This window comes from Vanrija pseudolonga, chromosome 6, assembly GCF_020906515.1.
Source record: "Vanrija pseudolonga chromosome 6, complete sequence".
Lineage (NCBI taxonomy): Eukaryota > Fungi > Basidiomycota > Tremellomycetes > Trichosporonales > Trichosporonaceae > Vanrija > Vanrija pseudolonga.
Window position 1 is genome coordinate 1,941,549 of NC_085854.1, and position 16,921 is coordinate 1,958,469.

Here is a 16,921-nt window from a genome sequence, read left to right on the forward strand (position 1 = left end):
GTGTCCGCTTCGTCCATGTGCAAAGCCATAGACCCCCGGCCCAGTAACAAACGGTAATGCATGTGACCAATTAAGGACAGGTACAGGAGTGGCGTCAAATAATGCAAGGGTCTGCCTCTGATGTGTTGATGTTGTTGTATTATGTGCAATGGGGGTGAAAAAAACGCAGGGCAGGCGCCAGGTCAACTGAACAGCTCGACAAGCTCTTCGGCCTTTTGCTCCATGAGCTCTTGGCGCGACATGTTCTTAAGCGACAGATTGGCGAGGTTGGCCTTCTTCTGTTGAATGTCGGACAGCTTCTTCTCGACCGAGCCGTTGATCATGAGCTTGATGGCCGTCACGGGACGCTTCTGGCCCAGACGGTGGATACGGTCGATGGCCTGGGCCTCGACTGACGGGTTCCAGTACGGGTCGACGAGGTATGCACGCGACGCGCTCGTCAAGTTGAGACCCACGCCGCCTGCGCGTGTCGAGACGAGCATGACCTCGATCTTCTTTTTCGTGCGCAGGTCCTCCATGGCGCGGGCACGCTCCTCTCGCGTCATGGTGCCGTCCAGACGACAGTAGCGAATGTTGGCTTCGTCCAGCATGTCACCGATACGGTCCAGCATCGTCGTCCACTGGGAGAAGACTACGCTCTTGACAGCGATCGGCGCACCATCGTCGTCGAGCTCGATGATCTCGTCTGGGTCGTCGCCAGCGCCCTGGAACCACGGGTCGTAGTTGTCTGAATGCTTGTTGCGCTTGGAGAAGCGCATGAGCTCGTCCAAGAGCCACTGCATCTTGGTGGAAAGGCTCGGGCGCTCGCCTGGCGGGCGGACATACTTGCGTCGCGTCGTCTTCTTGGGCTGTGGCTCGGCCGCATCCTGGTCGTCGTTTGGCGGGTCGACTTGGATGATGTCGTAGTCGAGATGCAGCATCTGGTCGCAGACGCCACATTGCCGCGTGACTCCCTTGAGGCCCTTGGGGTATTGGGGCCAGACGGAGCGCTTGAAGCAAGTGTAGCAGATGATGTGCATGCACTTGGTCAGGATGGGTCTCACCTGGACCTTTTTGCCCTTCTTGTCGACCAGTTCGGGCTTGGGTCCTTCTTCGGCGCCGCCGAGTCCCAACGAAGGGAAGTATGGCGCATAGTCCTTGTTGCACTCCGCGCAGACAGCGCCTTCGGCAGTGTCCTTGAGGAAGCACAGCACCGATTGAGCGCGTGCGAGGTTGAGGCCGTGGCGTTCAATGCCCTGGATGGCGACATCGTACTCCATAATCGTACCGTCGTAGTCCTCCTCGACAGCTCCAGAGCTGGGGAGATCGGTGTGGTTGCAGGTCTGGCGGAGTCGCAGAAGGTGTTGCAGAACGTGGGCATAGTTCTTCGTGAGCTCCTTCTTCGCCTGCATCTCGTGGACCTCCTGCTTGACCTCCTCGAGGCGGGCGTCGTAAATCTTTCGCTCGTCCTCGCGCAGGTCGAGCCAGAGCTGGACCTCTTTGCGGGGCGGGAGATTTAAGATCTTGGCGCCATTGTCGGCTGTCGAATCCTTGGTACGACGCAATGTGCAGGCGCGCATGATGAGCTGAAGGCGGGCAATGCCGACCGGGTCACCGGTCTTACAAGGCGAGATGATGTACTTGTTGAACACCTCCTTGTCATCGACTGGCGCCAGACGAAGGAACTTGAACAGGGCCCAGACGTCCTCAATTCGGTTCTGGATAGGCGTACCCGTCAAGGCGATGCGGCGGTCCGCCTCGAGGAAACATGATGCCTTACAGGCGACGGTAGCCGACGACTTGATACTGTGGGCCTCGTCGAGGACGACACGGAACCAGTCAATCTGCTGGAGGGGGCTGCGCTGCTCGGACGTGGCCCCAAGCTTTCGTCTCGGCTGCTTCTTGCTCGTTCTCAAGGCCTCGACGATATCAGCGGGCTTGATGTCAGATTCGCGGTCGCCCTTGGTCGAGCGTGACCCAGATGCAGGTCTCGTCGAGTCGACATGGCCGCTCTCATCGCTGCTGTTGACACCTGTGTCTGCTGGAGTTGACTCGTCGTCACCGCCGCAGGTCGCACACTGCTTCGAGTACTCGTTCGCGAGCGTGCTGTAAGACGTGATGACGATATCAAACTCGGCCAGGAATCTTGGGTCGGCTTTTCGAGATGTGCCGTGGTAGATGTAGACTCGGAGCTTGTCCCATTCCGAACCCTCGAGCTCGTCCTCATCGGCTGCAGGCTTCGAACCGCGTTCCTTCTTGACATTGGCAGAAGTACCGCCGATGACCTCCACTTCGCCGTCCCAGTGCTCCTTGATCTGATCCTCCCAGTTGGTGATGGTCGACATAGGGCACACGAGTAGGGTCGCCTTGGAGCGCTTGAGAATGGTGGAGCGACGTGCTCGGAGGGCGACTAACGCCTCGTCCTCGCGTGGGCGCTTCTTTCTCTTCTTTGAGCTCTCCCCACCAGAGTCGTCTTCTGGCATGCCAAAGACTCGCGTGCTCATGGCTGATGCGCCAATCTCCTCCTTGCAGTCGTCATCACCATCGATGAGCTCAAACTTCTCCAGAGGTTTCCGAGACCACGACGTTGCCTCGGGGCGGGTTGCAGCGATAAGCGAAACGACTGAAAGGGTTTTACCGAGACCCATCTGGGGATGTCAGCCGATGTCCAAGAGCCATCCACCTCGTTAGCCACACTCACATCATCTGCCAGGATCGCGCCCTTGGCGTCCTTTGGTCGCTCTCCCTTCTTGAGACGGAGCTTCTCACCAGTGATCTTGCTCTTCCAGACTCGCGGTCGGCCCTTGTCGTCCATCTGGGGCTCCCAAAGGGATCTAGAGTTGTCGTCTTTTGGGTCTCGTGACTCGGAGCGCTCCTTTTCGTTTCCGTTGGCTGCGTCCTCGCCCTTCTCCTTCTTAACGCGAGCAAAGAGTTTGTTGGCCGCCCGGCGCGCAGTTTTGAGGCTGTTCCAGTCCTGCTCGCCTTGCAGCAGGAAGGTAAGAGCCTTGCGCTGATGGGGGAAGAGCTCGGTCCGGATGTACGGTCCTGGATCGCTCTGCTCGAGTTCCTGTCCGTTTTCTAGGTTCTTAAACACCTCGTCGACCTGCTGGCGCTGCACCTCGACCAGGTTGGCCTTTTCTTGTTGTAGGCTGAAGTTGCTGGAGCCACCGCCGTAGTGGCTGCGCTGGGCAGCCATGTACAGGTCGTACGCGCGCCGCCCGCCACCGTGGGCGTTGATGTATTCTGGCTGTTCGCCGTGGCGGTTAGGGTCGTAAGGTGGCATAGGGTCAAGGAGGTAGAGGTTGTGCGCGACGAGCGTCGCGGTGATGTAGTTGATGTTTGAGGGCAGCGTGAAGACCATGACGTTGATTCGGACTTCGAACATGTTCTGCAGTGTCAGCGACGTTGACGCCGAAGGACCCACTCCGTCAGGCTGCAAGCGCATGGCAAAGCCCTCGAGACGGCACAGTCCTCGCGTCAGCATCGAGATGAGCACTTCGGAGACGGCTGGGTCCAAGTCGCCAATGTACGTCGTCATGCCGGCTGGGATCTGATCAGCAGAGCTCTTTCGTTCGCACAGGCCACTCACGCGTCATGACCTGGATGACGTCTCGGCTGACGGCACTCCACGGCTCGTCGGGTCTCGTCGGCTGCCCTGCGCGGCGGAGCTACTGTCAGTTCTGTTTGCCTTCCCTTGCCACCCACCTTCAACTTGACGCGGATCATCTCGACGCCACGAAAGTTGACAATCTCCCAAGGGTCGCGGCTGCCTGGCGGTGGCTGCGCACCCTGCACGACCGCTTCGGTAGGGTATAACATGATTGCGCGGCTCATGAACGCGCCGATGCAGACGGGTTTCTTGGGGTTCGAGTTGCGGATCTGTACGCTGTCGACGTCGATGGCGGTCGCCTGCGACGTGCCGGCGTGTGTTGGGCCGCCGCTGCTGCCGCCAGGTACTCCAACAGCAGACGAGCTAGCGACCGATGAGGGGCCCGCGAAGACTGGGAGCGAGGGCACGACGGGGACGCGGGGCGTGCTACTCGCTGCTGCTGCGCCAAAGCCGAAGCCTGATGGCCCGCCGGCGGACGCCGCGAACCCGTTCGAGAAGCGGCCCGCTGCAGCGCTGCCAGTGCTCGCCATCATTGGGGACGGTGTTGTTGGGCCGTGGCTTGATGTGATGGTAAAGTCTAGGTCTGCGGGGCGAGTCAGAAAGGAAGGACGACGGCGACGAAGGACAACAGGAAGATGGCTGCTGTTGCAGGACTCACCTCTGCCGCCGTTCCCAGACGGCCCGTGCGCGGACGGATCGGCACCACCTGCAGCACCACCGACAGCAGCACCCCCACTACTGCGTGGGGCGGGCGCGGGCGCCTCCTCGCCGTCCGAGAGGTCGGTGAGGTCGATTGGCGGTGCAAGGGTCATGCTGGGTGGGGCGGGGAGCGGCCGACGGACTGAGGAAGGTGGAGGTGGTGGAGGCGGCGGGGTTGGTGGTGATGGTGGTTGTTGGAAGAAGCGGATCGGGCAAGGAAAGACGAGAGGCCGAACCTGTGTATGTGTGCCGCCAGCGGGGCACTCTATGATGCTGGCTGTCTATGTGACAATGTCGAGAAGAAGATGGTGACAAAGGAGAGTAGTTGCAGTGTCGCGGTCTGTATCTCGCTCTCCGTCGGCGCTGTGCCGTTTCGGCGTCGCCCACAGCAGTTGACCGAAGGTGATGGGATGGACTGTTGCCACCTGACAAAGTGTCAAAATTGAACCCTGGATTTCAGAACAAGTTGCGACTTCCGTTTTGAAATTCGACGCACATTATTGTAATGACAGAGTCTAACCTATTATAATCAGGAGCCGTCGGCAACAAAAAACATAGTGCTGACTCAGCCTGCCCACCGAGCCGTCACCGTGCCGCCGTCACCGAGAACCTTCTCGCCGGCGGCTGCTGCTTCGACGACTCATGCATACAAGCAATTCTAACTATACAATCCATATACCATGCAACGAATGCGCACACGCGGACACAACACGCAAGCGTCGTCGTCTTCGCCTAGCTCTTGCGGCGCCCCTTGACATCCTTGCCAGATACACTCCGCACTCCCTTGCCTGCAGTCGCCTTGCGCCCAGTCTGACCAGCCGAAACGGCACCAGACGTCTTTCGTGGCACCTTGCCTCCAGTCACCTGACGTCCCCCGGTCGACTTTGAGCTCGTCCGCGGGCGCTTAGCCGCCGGCCTCGCAGTGTCCTCCTCTTCCTCGTCGCTGCCGTCGTCCGAGTCGATGGCGATCGGGTCCACGACGGTGCCGCTCTGCTTTGCGGCCGATACCGGAATGCGCGTGCTTAGACGCCGAATCTTGGCCGGAACAGCAGGCATGGCGATGGTCAATGTCTCCTCGTCGGCGACGGCACTCCCGTCGTCCCGCGCAAACAGAATAGTTGCTGTCTGGCGCACGGCAACTGGCTCGCCCGCAAAGCCATTGCCGAGATTCCGCTCTGCCGCCGAGTTCTCCCATGGCCTTGAATCGTCCTCGACTGCCTCGGGCACCTCGTCCCGCGTGAGTTGGGGCCGGAATAGTGCAATTGGGATCGAAGCAGTGTCCTTGAGCGCCTTGCTCGCGAGGAACAGGTCCGGGTGGCGCTGCACTGGCACAGTCACCATCTGCTCAATCATCTCCCAAGGCCGGTCGTCGAGTGCAATGCCGACATCGTCCACCAGGACGTGAGAGCCGCTCAAAGCCATAGCCCGGAATGTCTGAGCCGCTCGTGGGAGCGCACTCGAGAAGGCGGGGTAGCGTGACACAAGCTCCTGCACACGCTCGGTTGACGTCTCGAACAGCAGGGCCTGGTAGACGCTTGACGAGGAAGATGGCGGCGTGCCTGCCGTCGTCAGCGCATATTCTCCGCATCAGTACTTACTGTCCACTAGGTAAATGAGCAGGTCACGCATTGAATCCAGGTCATTGTGCGCCGGAGAGGCCCCACAGATTGCCTACGTCGGTGGTTAGCATTGGTCATGACCGAGGTTACCCTGTGGCGGTTTCACTCACGACTGCGAGGTGGAGGACAGCCACGGCCAGCGCCGCGTAGTCGGGCTTTGGCGCTGTAGGCAGCTGCATCTCTGCCGGTGGGACAGCAAGCACGAAGCGGAGAAGGCGGAGCACGACCTTGAGCACATCTCCGGGGTCTGCAGGCTTGGCGCCAGGCAGGAGCTGCATCTCCTCCTCTGGGGAGATGCGGCGCTCAAGCGACTGGAACGCGACAGTCAGCAGCGAGAAGAGGCGGTCTCGCGCAGCGGTGGTGGTGGGGTCGAGGCGCTCTTGGCGTGTGGCGGAGCCAATGACCCTTAGAACGAGGTCGATCGCCAGCGCCGTCTTCTCGACTGTGTGCTGGTCCTCCGCGCTAAGGAGGTGCGACAGGAGAACACCGAGACGATCGAGGCCGACCGAGAGAATCTCCTGTGCGACGACCGTGTCGGCCCCGCGGAATGCCTCGACTAAGAGGTCGACATCATCCGTGCTCGCCTCTCGGTCGAGGGATGACCGAACGAGGCGTGACAGCGCCTGCCGCGCCTCGACAGGCTCTTCGTTGTTTGCGATCCGCATCGTCAGGCGCTTGAACTCGACACGCATCTCGAGCACAATTCGTGTCCACCGCCAGGCGCTGTAGCGAACGCCTCGGTCGAGGCCAGAGATGGACGAGGATGATGACGAAGACGACGACGTGCTCTTGGAGCCCGCGACACTGTCAGACATGATGAGTTTGAGGTGCTCAACCATGCCTGACTCGAGCGACGAGTCGCTCGTCCTCTTGATCCAGTCGTTGGATAGGAACGCATCCTTGAGCACGTCGAGGTTGCGGAATGCGGCTGTTTTGAACTGGGGGAGCACAGATAGACCGCGGAAAATGTTGCTGATGAGGGCACGGGTCTTTTCCGGGACAAACTTGGAGTGCTCGAGCACAACCAGGACTGGAAGGTGCTGAATCAACCCCTCAACGTTGGCCTTGGAGAAGACCGTCGCGCGTGCTGTCTGGACAATGTACGCCTCGCGCAGGTTGGCCGGCGCAAGGCTCTTGTGAGGTCCACACAGGAGCAGCTGCTGGGTCATGGTCACAGCCCACTCGATCGCGTGTGTCCTCTTGCTCGACAGGCGAGGGTGGGGAGCCGACACGACGCTCGCGGCATGCTTGAGCTCGGGGAAGATGAGTCGTTCAAATAGCGCAAGAGAGCCAATACGGCGCGAGACGACCAGCAGGAGCAGGAAACGAACCACCGGCGGGACGTTGCGGCGGCCGAAGAGGTCGACACGCGTGGCCGGGGTCAGCGACTCTAGCCAAGCCGACAGCACTGAGCTGAGCGAGCCATCACCGGCATGGTCATCAACCTCGCCGACATGAGCCACTGCCGCTGCCGCTGGATTGGACGAGGCTGGGTCGCCAGCCTGTACGCCGGCGATAATCGTTGTCCACCACGTCGAAGACCAGGCAGAAAACTTGCCGTGGCGGGTAAAGAGCTTTGGTGCGAGTGCGATAGCCCGCGCCGAGTCGCCCTTGCTGATAATCTGCTTCAGCCCCTCCATGCTCTGGTCCATGTCGACAGTGAACGCGGGAGTCGGGGGCGATTCTGGCCGCTGCCTCTCAGTAGCAGCACGGACTTCCGACTCTGAAGCAGTAGGAAGGCGACCCTGCCTCGCAATCTGCAACAATAGCGTGGCGAGCGGAGCAAAGAAGCGTCCTTTGCGCTGCATAGAGCGGAAGCGCTCCATGAGGGCTGTCGTGATCTGGTTCCATCGGTCAATCGAAGTCCAGACATGGGCGTCGCCCTTAATCGAGTCGATGATGACGAGTAGAATCTCCTCGTCCTCGGTACCGGTGATGCCGCGAACGATGAAATCAGCTAGTGTCGAGTATCCTCTGCACTGCTGGAAGATGTTCATGACGCGGGCGTAGGTCGACGCGTCCATCGCTGGCTGTGAGCCACTGCGCTGGAATATTCTCATGGCAGCGGCAAATAGCCAGAAGCGCGAGTGCACGAACTGGAATCGAGTAATGCCCGCCGCTGAGGGGAGCGCATAGTCGATGCTCTCGCGGATGAGAGCGCTACGGCCGTACCGCTTGAGGCCGAACAGCTCGGGCACATACTCTTTGACTTCCTGGCGGTACGTGTCGAGCGCGAGGTCCTCCTCCATCTGGTCGCGCTCCCTCTGCTCGCCGTCTCCGCTGATGACAAGCCTGCGCTGCTCGAGCAAGTCGCTGGCCTCGACAAAAATGGGCATGGCGTTGAGCAGCGCCAGATGGTGAGAGGGCTTGTCGGCATTGGTGTTGAAGCGCGCGCTGTGCCCGCAGGCGATAAGAGTCTTCATGTACCGTCCGTAAGAGAACAGGCCCTGTCGTGTAAGCTCGCCGAACGAGATACCAATGGCAAGGACGTTGTCCGCCCTCTGTGCGGCCAGGGACGTGTCAAGCCACTTGTACAGGATCGGGAAGAAGTCGAAGTGGTCGTCTGGGCGGTAGTCCTCGTGCCAGTCGAGCCACTTCTTGAACAGCGTGTAGACGGCGTACGGGCGGTGGATACCCATCTGATACAGCCCCATTGCCCAGTTGAGGGCGATCGAGACCTTCTCCTCAAACTTCTCGATATCAATCTTGGCCGAGTTGGGTGCGCACGAGCCGTTGAAGTACGACTTGCACAGCGCCGCCATATCGGTCTCGGCGCAGATCGAGTCGAGCTTCTGGATATCTGCCATCTGTTGTCTCCTTGGGCTGGTGCTAGTATCGACCGCCACAGGCTTGAAAACAAGCGCCTCGTTTCGGCGGGCAAGCTCCTTGAATGTCGGGGTGTTCGACTCGACCAGCGTCCCAAGCAACGCCTGGTGCCTCGCCCACGTCGTAGGCGACAGCAGGACCTCGGGGTCGGCCTCGTACAGAATGCGCACGATGGACGACAGCTGCTCCTCGACCTTTGCCAAGGCCTCCTTTGCCGGCGAGGCGCGAATCTCTTCTATCTTGGCGCATGCCGCACGTACACAGTGGCGCCCAATGTACGCGTACTCTGAAACGTAAGCCAGGCTCTCGTGCAGAAGCTGGGTCACGAAGCCAAGCTGGGCCAGGTTGGTGGAACCGAGGAAATCCGCGAGCCAGGACACGAGCAAGCGGCTCGCGATAAGGCGCTTGCGGTAAAGTTCTCGCAACAGTGCGTTGGAATACTGCCACTTTGCTAGCCACCTCGCCCGGCTCTTGTCGTCCCCGAGCACACCTGTTGGCGCCTTGGGTGGACCAGGCGGTGCAGCCGGTGTATTCGCCGCCGACGTCGCTACCGACTTGGCGCCTTTGGCTGGCAGCACCAAGTGCCCCAGTTGTATTCTCAGCCATGCCGTAAAGGCGTTTGTGAACTCGGAAGTGTACCAGTCGTTGCTGTTCTGCGGAGGGGCAGCTGCTGGTGCTGCCGTCGCCGTAGAGCTGGGTGTCGCCGCGACCGGCGATGGCGCCTGGACTGCCGTGACCGTCGGCTGCGCTCTTCCTCGGTGTGCCGAGATCTCGTTGGCGCCGAGGACGCGGATGAACCACAATGCGCGGTCGAGCGGAATCGGCTCGGCCGGCGCCTGTGGCTTCGCGGCTGCCGCGACGCCCGTCACGCGGGGCTGTGGTGGCGAGAACATGGTATCGAGTAAATCCACGCCCTTGAACCCGTGCGGCACCGGATTGCGCATGAGGCGCGTGAGCGGGATCGCGGGGTTGGCGAGGTCGGTGAGGAACTGGAGGCGCTTGGTATCGTTGTACGTGACGCGGACGGGGATGCGGAACGAGCGCTCGCTGCGACGACGTGTTAGCTACCTCATCCACCGACAATATCTTGACTCACGAGAACGCAGGCATGCTCGCGTTCCGTTGTGTGATGATCTCTTGCCCGAGCTCCATGAGCTTGTCGAGCCCGCCGGCCTGGAGCTGCTGGTACACCGGGCCGTGCATCGAGAAGCTCTCGGCCTTCCGTCAGCAATGAACACTCCCGAAACGCACCGTAGCATTGACAGGCGGCTTGAATGCAAAGCCCTGCTTGACAAACTGCTCCGTCAACTCGTCTTCAGGCTGCCCGAAGCCGGGGCGCGAGGGGTAAAAGTCGGGGTAGCCTGGGGACAGAGTTAGCACACGCGCGCACGCGCGCCGGCCGCCCGGAAGGCAGCAGAAGCCTCCTAGGACCAACTCACCCAGATCAGCACGCGAGTTGAACACCGTGCGCCATGGGGGCGGGGAAAACTCCTCGACCGGCACGGGGTCAGCGAGCGGCCCGCCGTCGTTGGCGCCGCCTATGCCCGACGAGCGGCGGCGGTGCGGCGCCTTGCCCCCCGTCGCTGGGTGCGCGGCACCGGCGCGGCCGTGCCCGGGGGCGTATCGCGCCGTGGGCATCGAGTGGTGGTGCGTGAGCAGGTGGGGTCGGTTGGTGGGTGGGTGGGTTCGGGTGGAGGGCTGGGTGGGTGGGAGGGTGGATAGGTGGTCGGTTGAGCGAGTGCGCGGACGGAATCACGCCGGAGCCATGCTCTTAAATGGTAGTGGTGTGCGCGAGTGAGTAATGTGGTGGTGGTGACCAAGGGGGTGGATGTGTAAGACCAAGTGTGGGCGAGTCGCAGCTCGTTGTCGGCGGGGCAATCGGAGGGGCGACACACACTGGCCGAGTTGAGTGAAGCGGGTGGTGGGTAGCAGTATAGCAGATTCAGGCACCGAGCCGGCGTCGACGACAACCAAAGACGCAACGAACGGAACCACAACGGCTGGCTACTCTCGACACTACACTTGATTCCACTCGGACAGCTCGCAACACGGCACAACATCGACACGAGCATAGCTCACACGCATCGCCAACAGCCCTAGAGCATAGCACAGCTGCACGCGTCCACTTGGCCTCGTCACCGCCTCCGCCGCCCCACGCCTCCACCTCCCGATGCCCATCTCGTGGCCCGACGCCGACGCGCCAGCAGGCGCCCGCGCGGCCCTCTCCGCTGCCGACATCTCGCCCGACATCACGTCGTCCTCGCTGCCGTCGTACCCCTCCTCGGACGCCAGCGATTACTCGGACGACCAGGCCGCGCTCATCCAGGAGGAGTGGGACGAGTCGATGCGCCAGATCGAAGGCGTCATCTCGCTCCTCATCCTCCCCTTCTTCGGCAAGTGGTACGGGCGCAAGGTCGCCTTCTGGGGTGAGTTGGAAGGCGAACCACAAAGGTGTACACAGCTCACACGCTTCCAGCATACGACAGGTACCAGACTGTCGGCGGGTTCACGCGTCAGTTCTTCGGCTTGTAACGACAACCACGGACGCCGACGCCGACAAGACGCAACAACACGTAGAACAAGGGAATTTAGATCAACACGGGTACATTTTATATGCATGAGAGCAACTAGACTGGCCCTTTGGCGCCACTAGAAGAGCACCTTCTTCTGTGCGGTCGCGATCAATCGCGTCAACGACCCCTTGTTGGTCTTGAAACCGCGGGCGTCCATGTCGCTGAGCACCTCCTGCACCTCGGCCACCGCGTTGCCATCGCCCTCCAGCACCTGTCTGAGCACGATGGAGTAGGTGTCGGCGTTGGGGGCGACGTCGTGCTCCACCATCTGACGGAACAGCTGAATGACCGGCTGAATGCCGGCCCGTTTTCTCGCTGTCCGCAGGGACGCCGAAGCCGAATGCTGCAGCAGAACGTTGTACTGGACCGTGGTGAGGTCTGCACCAGACTGGCGCAAGCGGTCGACCGCCAACATGCCATCCTGGAACCACTGCCCCTTGAAGTAGCCAGCGGCCAAGGCGGTCCACGCCGACGTGTCAAGCTTGACGCCGCGGCTCTTCATCACGCGGATCACCTCCTCGGCGTCCAGAAGCCCCTCTCGCTGGCCGTTGCGCGCCAGGTCATGAATGAGCAGTGTAGCCATGTGCGCGGAGGGCTCCATTCCACGCTTGCCCATCACCTCAAGTGTCGCGGCGACGAGATCGGGTCGCTTGGCGCGGAGCATGCCGAGCACAAGTGTCGTGTAGGTGACGTCGTCAGCGACGAGACCCTGCGCTTGTGCGTCCGAAATGATGGAGTTCATCACCGCCAGGTTGCCCAGCTGCGCAGCGTATCGAAGGGCAGTGTTTGCAGTGACAATGTCTGCCTTGAAAGGTGACTCTGGCTCCAGCGAAGCCTTCCATAGTGCCTGGGCAAAGTCGGCAGGGACTGATCCAATCGCAAAGAGTCCGGCGAGGGTCTGGTTCAGCGTCTTCGTCGGCGGCCAGTTGGTGTCACCAGTCGAGGCTTGGTGCTGCTCCTTGCAGGTTGTGTCGGAAACAAGCTCGTCCCACGCCAGCATGAGCTCCTTCCCGCGGTGGGCAGCCGCCAAGCGGGACATGTAGGCACCGTATGTCTCGAGGTCCTTCTGGACGCCTTTGGACCGCTCCCAAACCTTGAGAGTCTCTTCGACAAAGAATTTTGTGTCATGGACTTCTGGGTCGTCCTTCAGACTTCGTGGAGGTACAGGGTTGATGAGGAGGACTGACAGCACCGGCAGTGGCATCTGCTTCGGCACCTTGGCGCGTGCGGCCGTGTCGAGCTGGGCGATCTTGCGGTCATCTGCTTCCGATTGTCCCAGGCCTTTTGACAGACGAGCAGCATGGATGAACTTTGACAGGGAAACGTATCGTACGTCCGGTGCAACCAGCGGGTGTGTCGACTTGGGATTGTCATACTCGGTCACAAAGCTCGACCAGAGGGTGAGTAGACTTTCGATTTGTCCCTCGTGCCGCACACGGGCGAGTCGGGACTGCAGCGCGTTTATGTCTGTCGGTAGTGTTTTTTCTGATTTCGTACCGCAGATATCTATGATGCTCTGCTTGACCGCGTCGTCGGCGAGGTTCAACGTGGTCGCGTGGCCGAGAACCGTGGACCCAAGGGGGATCCCGAGGACGATGTCGCCAGGGGCAGGGCCTGTCCGTCCAGCGCGGGCACGGAGAACAGCCCAGGCGGTGGTGAAGTGGACCATGAGCCTTGACTCCTTCTTTCCGCTGGATGTGATGCCGCGCAGCTGGTCCTCGTAGATATCAAGGAGGACGTTGATTCGTGGTGCGCTATCGGGCCGCGCAGCCTCGGCAAGGAGGAAGTTGGCATACTGGGAAGCGACCACCAGTGGGGATTCCTGCTTGTTTTTCCTCAAGGCCATTGAATTTGGGCGGAGGCAGCAGAATGCCAGTGCACGCGCGACATCAGGCAGGACGTCGTCGGAGGGCGGGTTGGCGGTGTAGTGGCTCGAGAGGACCTCGGCCACCTTCCGGAGGTGGTTGTACGGGTTGCCACGCCGCTCGCCCGAGATCATAGGAAGGAAGGCCTCGAGAACAGTCGCAGCGTTTGGCGGCTCGCTGTGGCTCTGGGCATTGTAATTCGGGTGGAGGGCTGCGCGGAGCTGGGCATTGAGGAACGTTGTCGAGGGGTCGGACTGGAGAATCGACTCGTGCTGAGTGTTAGAACCGGTTGACGCAGTAACTTACAATTCGAGTGCCTTTTAAAGCACCTCCTTTCTGTCGGGGCTGACGGGGAGGAGCTCGTTGGTCTTGCTGGAGGGGTGCGGCGGTCGGCTGGGCATCTGAAGCCTGGCTCTCGGCGGCTGGCGGCGCCCAGTTGGACATGTGCCGCGCGGCAGTGACGGTGGCCGGCGTGGTACGCTGCCGAAGCATGCGTCGACCCGCCGAGGCGATGGCCTGGGCCGAAGACTCTCCCAGTCGGCGCGTAAGCATGACCTGCGAAGTGGTGGTAAAGAGTGCGATGGCTTCGTCGATCTCGACTTTTGGACAGCTAGAGTTGCCGAGTCCGGGATGGACATGTGGCCCAACTCCGCAGACCACGCGAGAATACTCCCGCTCGCCACCACTTTCCATCTCGACGGCGGCGTCCACCAACAATACGACGACCAAAGTCGACTGATCCACCTCGCAGCTTGATAACAACCCCACCTCGACCATGGCGCCGGCACCACCACGACCGGCGGTCAAGCCGCAGAAGGTGCGCTACTTCAAGGGCAAGCCCGTTGGCGCGGTCGCGAGCGACTCGGACTCGGACGAGGAGGAGGATGTGGTCATCCCGAAGCGCACAGTGCCGAAGATCGACGAGAACCTCGTCGCCGGCGGCGCGGGGCGAGTCATCAAGGAGGGCAAGCCTATCATCAAGATGGAGCTTGGGAGTGTGAAGGTCGGCGGCGATGGCGGCGTCAAGCATGGTGGGTGGCGTGTATGGGGCTACGCTAATGACAGCTGTCGGCGAGGAGAGCGACGAGGAATCAGAGGAGGAAAGCGAGGAGGAGCTGCCAAAGCCCAAGTTTGTGCCCAAGATCCCTGGTGGCGATGAGGTGGGTTATGGGCTTGGTTTTCGTCTAACCCTACAGTCGAGCGAATACGAGACCGACAGCGAGGAGGAATCGGAAGAAGAAGCCAAGCCTGCCATCCGGCCAGTCTTCGTCTCAAAGTGAGTGTATCCTGTGCTGGCCACCACTGACAGCAGAACCACCCGCAAGACGGTCAGTTTGGAACAGCAGGCCAAGGAGGCCGAGGAGAAGGCCCAGCGCGAGGAAGAGGAGCGCGTCCAGCGCAAGCTCGACTCGAAGGATCTCGCGGGCGAGACGATCAGGAGGGAACTGGCTGAGAGTGAGTGCCACGGAGCCATCCCACCACTCGTTGAGCTGCGCTGACGCCCACGCAGAGGAAGTCACCAACGAGCTCATTCCCGATGTGGACGACACGGACGGCCTGGACCCCGAGGCCGAGTTCGAGGAGTGGCGCGCGCGCGAGCTCACCCGTCTCGTGCGGGACAAGCAGGCCGAGGCTGAGCGCGACGCCGAGCGCGAGGAGATCGAGCGGCGGCGTGCGATGCCAGAAGACCAGCGCATGGCAGAGGACATGGCATATGCGGACGCGACGCGCGCCCGCGAGAAGGGCGAGATGGGCTTCCTGCAAAAGTACTACCACAAGGGTGCCTTCCACCAGGACGACGAGATCCTCAACCGCGACTACACGGCCGCCACCGAGTCCCAGGTGGACATGCAGATGCTGCCCAAGGTCATGCAGGTCCGCGACTTTGGCAAGGTGGGTGACGTTTGACGAGGGGGGAGGCTGACGGCGAAAAGGCATCGCGCACGAAATACACCCACCTCACGGACCAGGACACGAGCTCGGGTGGTTGGGGTACGGCGCACCAGAACTTTGGCAGGCCGGGTGCGGCAAAGGGTGTGGAGTTTGGGTGCTGGAACTGTGAGTAGACGAGTGGGGCGAGCGTGGCTGCGCGGCGGACTGCCGGAGTATCATACTCGGCGGGCCCAGCAGACTGCCGCTATGCTTTTGTCGACCCCTGCTGACATCCCAGGTGGTGGCCCCCACGCACGCATCGACTGCCCCAACAACGATGTCAACGATGTCAACGCCATTTCCGGTCTCAAGGCTACCGACGCCAATAGCGAGTTGCTGGGCCTCGGTACCGCCAGGAAGGGCTGGAAGGACGGTGGCAGCGGTGGACCCGGTGGACGCGACAGGAACGGAGGAGGAGGGGGAGGACCTGCAAGGGGCCAGGACTCTGGCTGGGGAGGGCGAGACGCTGCTCGTGGGTCACGCGACGGTGGCAGGGGTCACGACGGTGGCAGCAGAAGGGACCGCGACGACGGGCGTGGCGGCCGCGAGCGACGATCCTACGACGACAGGCCTCGTGACGACCGCGACCGTCGAGACCGCGACCGCGACGATCGGCCACGAGACCGTGACAGTGGCAGGGACCGGTACAGCGGCCGTGACGACCGCGACCGGTACAGCAGCCGCGATGGGCGCGACCACGGGGGCTCAGACAGGAGAGACCGGCAACGCAGCAGGAGTCCAGGCCGGCGTCGCGACGAGGGCTGTGACCGGGACAGCGGCCGCGACCGCGACCGCGAGCGCGACCGGGACAGCGATAGGCGCCGTGACCGTGACGACCGGCGGGAGCGTGGCGACGGGCGTGATCGCGACGAGAGGCGCGACCGGGATAGGAGATAGCCGGGGGTGGTGGGCGGTAGCGGCGGAGCGAGGGGCGGCAGCAGGCATTAGCGACAGACGGACAGACAGACAGTATGCATCATCATGCCACGGGACAACCTTGAGCAATTGACTGATTCGTGTCGCGCAGGGTAGCGTAGCGCATGATGCGGCGAACCAAGCATAGAGTTTGGGGCCTGTTTGGGCGGGCCTGAGTGAGGTGGTGTGGTGTCGATCGTCGTGATGAGGTGTAAGTGTGTTTCCGGCGAAAGCATATTATCGCTCGCTCATCGCGCCAAGCCAACCAAGCAAGCAAGCGAGACGCGAGACGATCGGTCGGTCAGTCAGTCGGCGCCATACCTCGTGACTACATGCAACCTACGATATCGTCCTGTTCCCACCAACACTGAATGGCGAGCAAAAATCGAGGGCCATGGCGACCGCCACCCGGGGTGTGAATGTGTGTGCCCTTGGGTGCCCTTGCTACAGACGCTTGTTCCCTGCAACGCAGTGAGCGCAGGCGCACACGACGGCCACAGCCGCAGTAATTCAACCGCACTGCCGCGGCGCGGCGCGGTACACACGGTACGGTTTGCGCCCAGCCGGCGCCTCCGCGCCGCACGCCTCCGCCACGCAGTGAGCCTGTGGCATTCATATACTGATCGTCCCGCGACGCGACGTGTCGCGGGTACTTACTTTGTGCTGTCTGCCGTCTGCTGCTCCGTGTGTCTCGTGCGCGCTCGGCTCGGCGCACGCGACACTCAAACAAAATCGACCTGGACCATGCCACGCCACGACGCGATAGTGATTATCGCCCGGCGTAACCTACCTACCTATTATCGCTTGCACTAGCGCGCTTCCCACGTTACATACTGCAGGACGGCCCGGTCTGGCCTGTTGCTACCTGCTATTGCAGGTCAATTGCCGGCCGCCGGGGGGTGA

The 16,921-nt window shown here is 61.7% G+C and overlaps 4 protein-coding genes across 5 annotated transcripts; 2 read left to right on the top strand and 2 right to left on the bottom strand.

The window, feature by feature from the left end:
• Positions 1 to 39: 39 nt before the first annotated feature.
• CHR27_1 (Helicase-like transcription factor CHR27) lies at positions 40 to 4,757 on the bottom strand. 2 transcript variants are annotated; one of them, XM_062775079.1, is made up of 6 exons: positions 4,248 to 4,757; positions 3,685 to 4,172; positions 3,569 to 3,647; positions 3,404 to 3,522; positions 2,681 to 3,367; positions 40 to 2,627 (listed from the first exon to the last, which is right to left on the bottom strand). In XM_062775079.1, the coding sequence occupies exons 1-6, from the start codon at positions 4,399 to 4,401 to the stop codon at positions 183 to 185; spliced, it is 3,972 nt and encodes a 1,323-aa protein (XP_062631063.1). In that variant the 5' UTR covers positions 4,402 to 4,757; the 3' UTR covers positions 40 to 182. The 2 variants fall into 2 exon arrangements, with proteins under 2 accessions (XP_062631063.1, XP_062631064.1); XM_062775080.1 differs by having other exon boundaries at positions 2,681 to 3,522.
• A 199-nt stretch (positions 4,758 to 4,956) lies between these two features.
• SRB8 (Mediator of RNA polymerase II transcription subunit 12) lies at positions 4,957 to 10,371 on the bottom strand (the record flags this gene model as incomplete). The annotated part of the gene is made up of 6 exons (XM_062775081.1): positions 4,957 to 5,847; positions 5,887 to 5,959; positions 6,018 to 9,780; positions 9,830 to 9,951; positions 9,985 to 10,094; positions 10,173 to 10,371. The coding sequence occupies 6 exons, from the start codon at positions 10,369 to 10,371 to the stop codon at positions 5,021 to 5,023; spliced, it is 5,094 nt and encodes a 1,697-aa protein (XP_062631065.1). The 3' UTR covers positions 4,957 to 5,020.
• A 532-nt stretch (positions 10,372 to 10,903) lies between these two features.
• LOC62_06G008543 (uncharacterized protein) lies at positions 10,904 to 11,265 on the top strand (the record flags this gene model as incomplete). Its single annotated transcript, XM_062775082.1, has 2 exons — positions 10,904 to 11,159; positions 11,210 to 11,265. 2 exons carry the CDS (start codon positions 10,904 to 10,906, stop codon positions 11,263 to 11,265), a joined length of 312 nt encoding a protein of 103 aa, XP_062631066.1.
• Positions 11,266 to 13,921: 2,656 nt separating this feature from the next.
• On the top strand, positions 13,922 to 16,071 carry SPAC1782.03 (putative protein). Its single transcript, XM_062775083.1, has 7 exons — positions 13,922 to 14,202; positions 14,237 to 14,331; positions 14,368 to 14,447; positions 14,484 to 14,626; positions 14,682 to 15,064; positions 15,106 to 15,229; positions 15,342 to 16,071. Exons 1-7 carry the CDS (start codon positions 13,947 to 13,949, stop codon positions 15,998 to 16,000), a joined length of 1,740 nt encoding a protein of 579 aa, XP_062631067.1. The 5' UTR covers positions 13,922 to 13,946; the 3' UTR covers positions 16,001 to 16,071.
• The last annotated feature ends 850 nt before the right edge of the window (positions 16,072 to 16,921 follow it).

Bases quoted from the DNA above. Each gene is read 5' to 3' on its own strand.
- CHR27_1 (XM_062775080.1), bottom strand. From the start codon at position 4,401: ATGACCCTTGCACCGCCAATCGACCTCACCGACCTCTCGGACGGCGAG. The intron at 3,648-3,684 runs GTGGGTGGCAAG...AACTGACAGTAG, and splicing joins TGATCCGCGTCAAGTTGAAG to CTCCGCCGCGCAGGGCAGCC. The intron at 2,628-2,680 runs GTGAGTGTGGCT...TGACATCCCCAG, and splicing joins GCGCGATCCTGGCAGATGAT to ATGGGTCTCGGTAAAACCCT.
- SPAC1782.03 (XM_062775083.1), top strand. From the start codon at position 13,947: ATGGCGCCGGCACCACCACGACCGGCGGTCAAGCCGCAGAAGGTGCGC. The intron at 14,203-14,236 runs GTGGGTGGCGTG...CGCTAATGACAG, and splicing joins CGATGGCGGCGTCAAGCATG to CTGTCGGCGAGGAGAGCGAC. The intron at 14,332-14,367 runs GTGGGTTATGGG...CTAACCCTACAG, and splicing joins AGATCCCTGGTGGCGATGAG to TCGAGCGAATACGAGACCGA.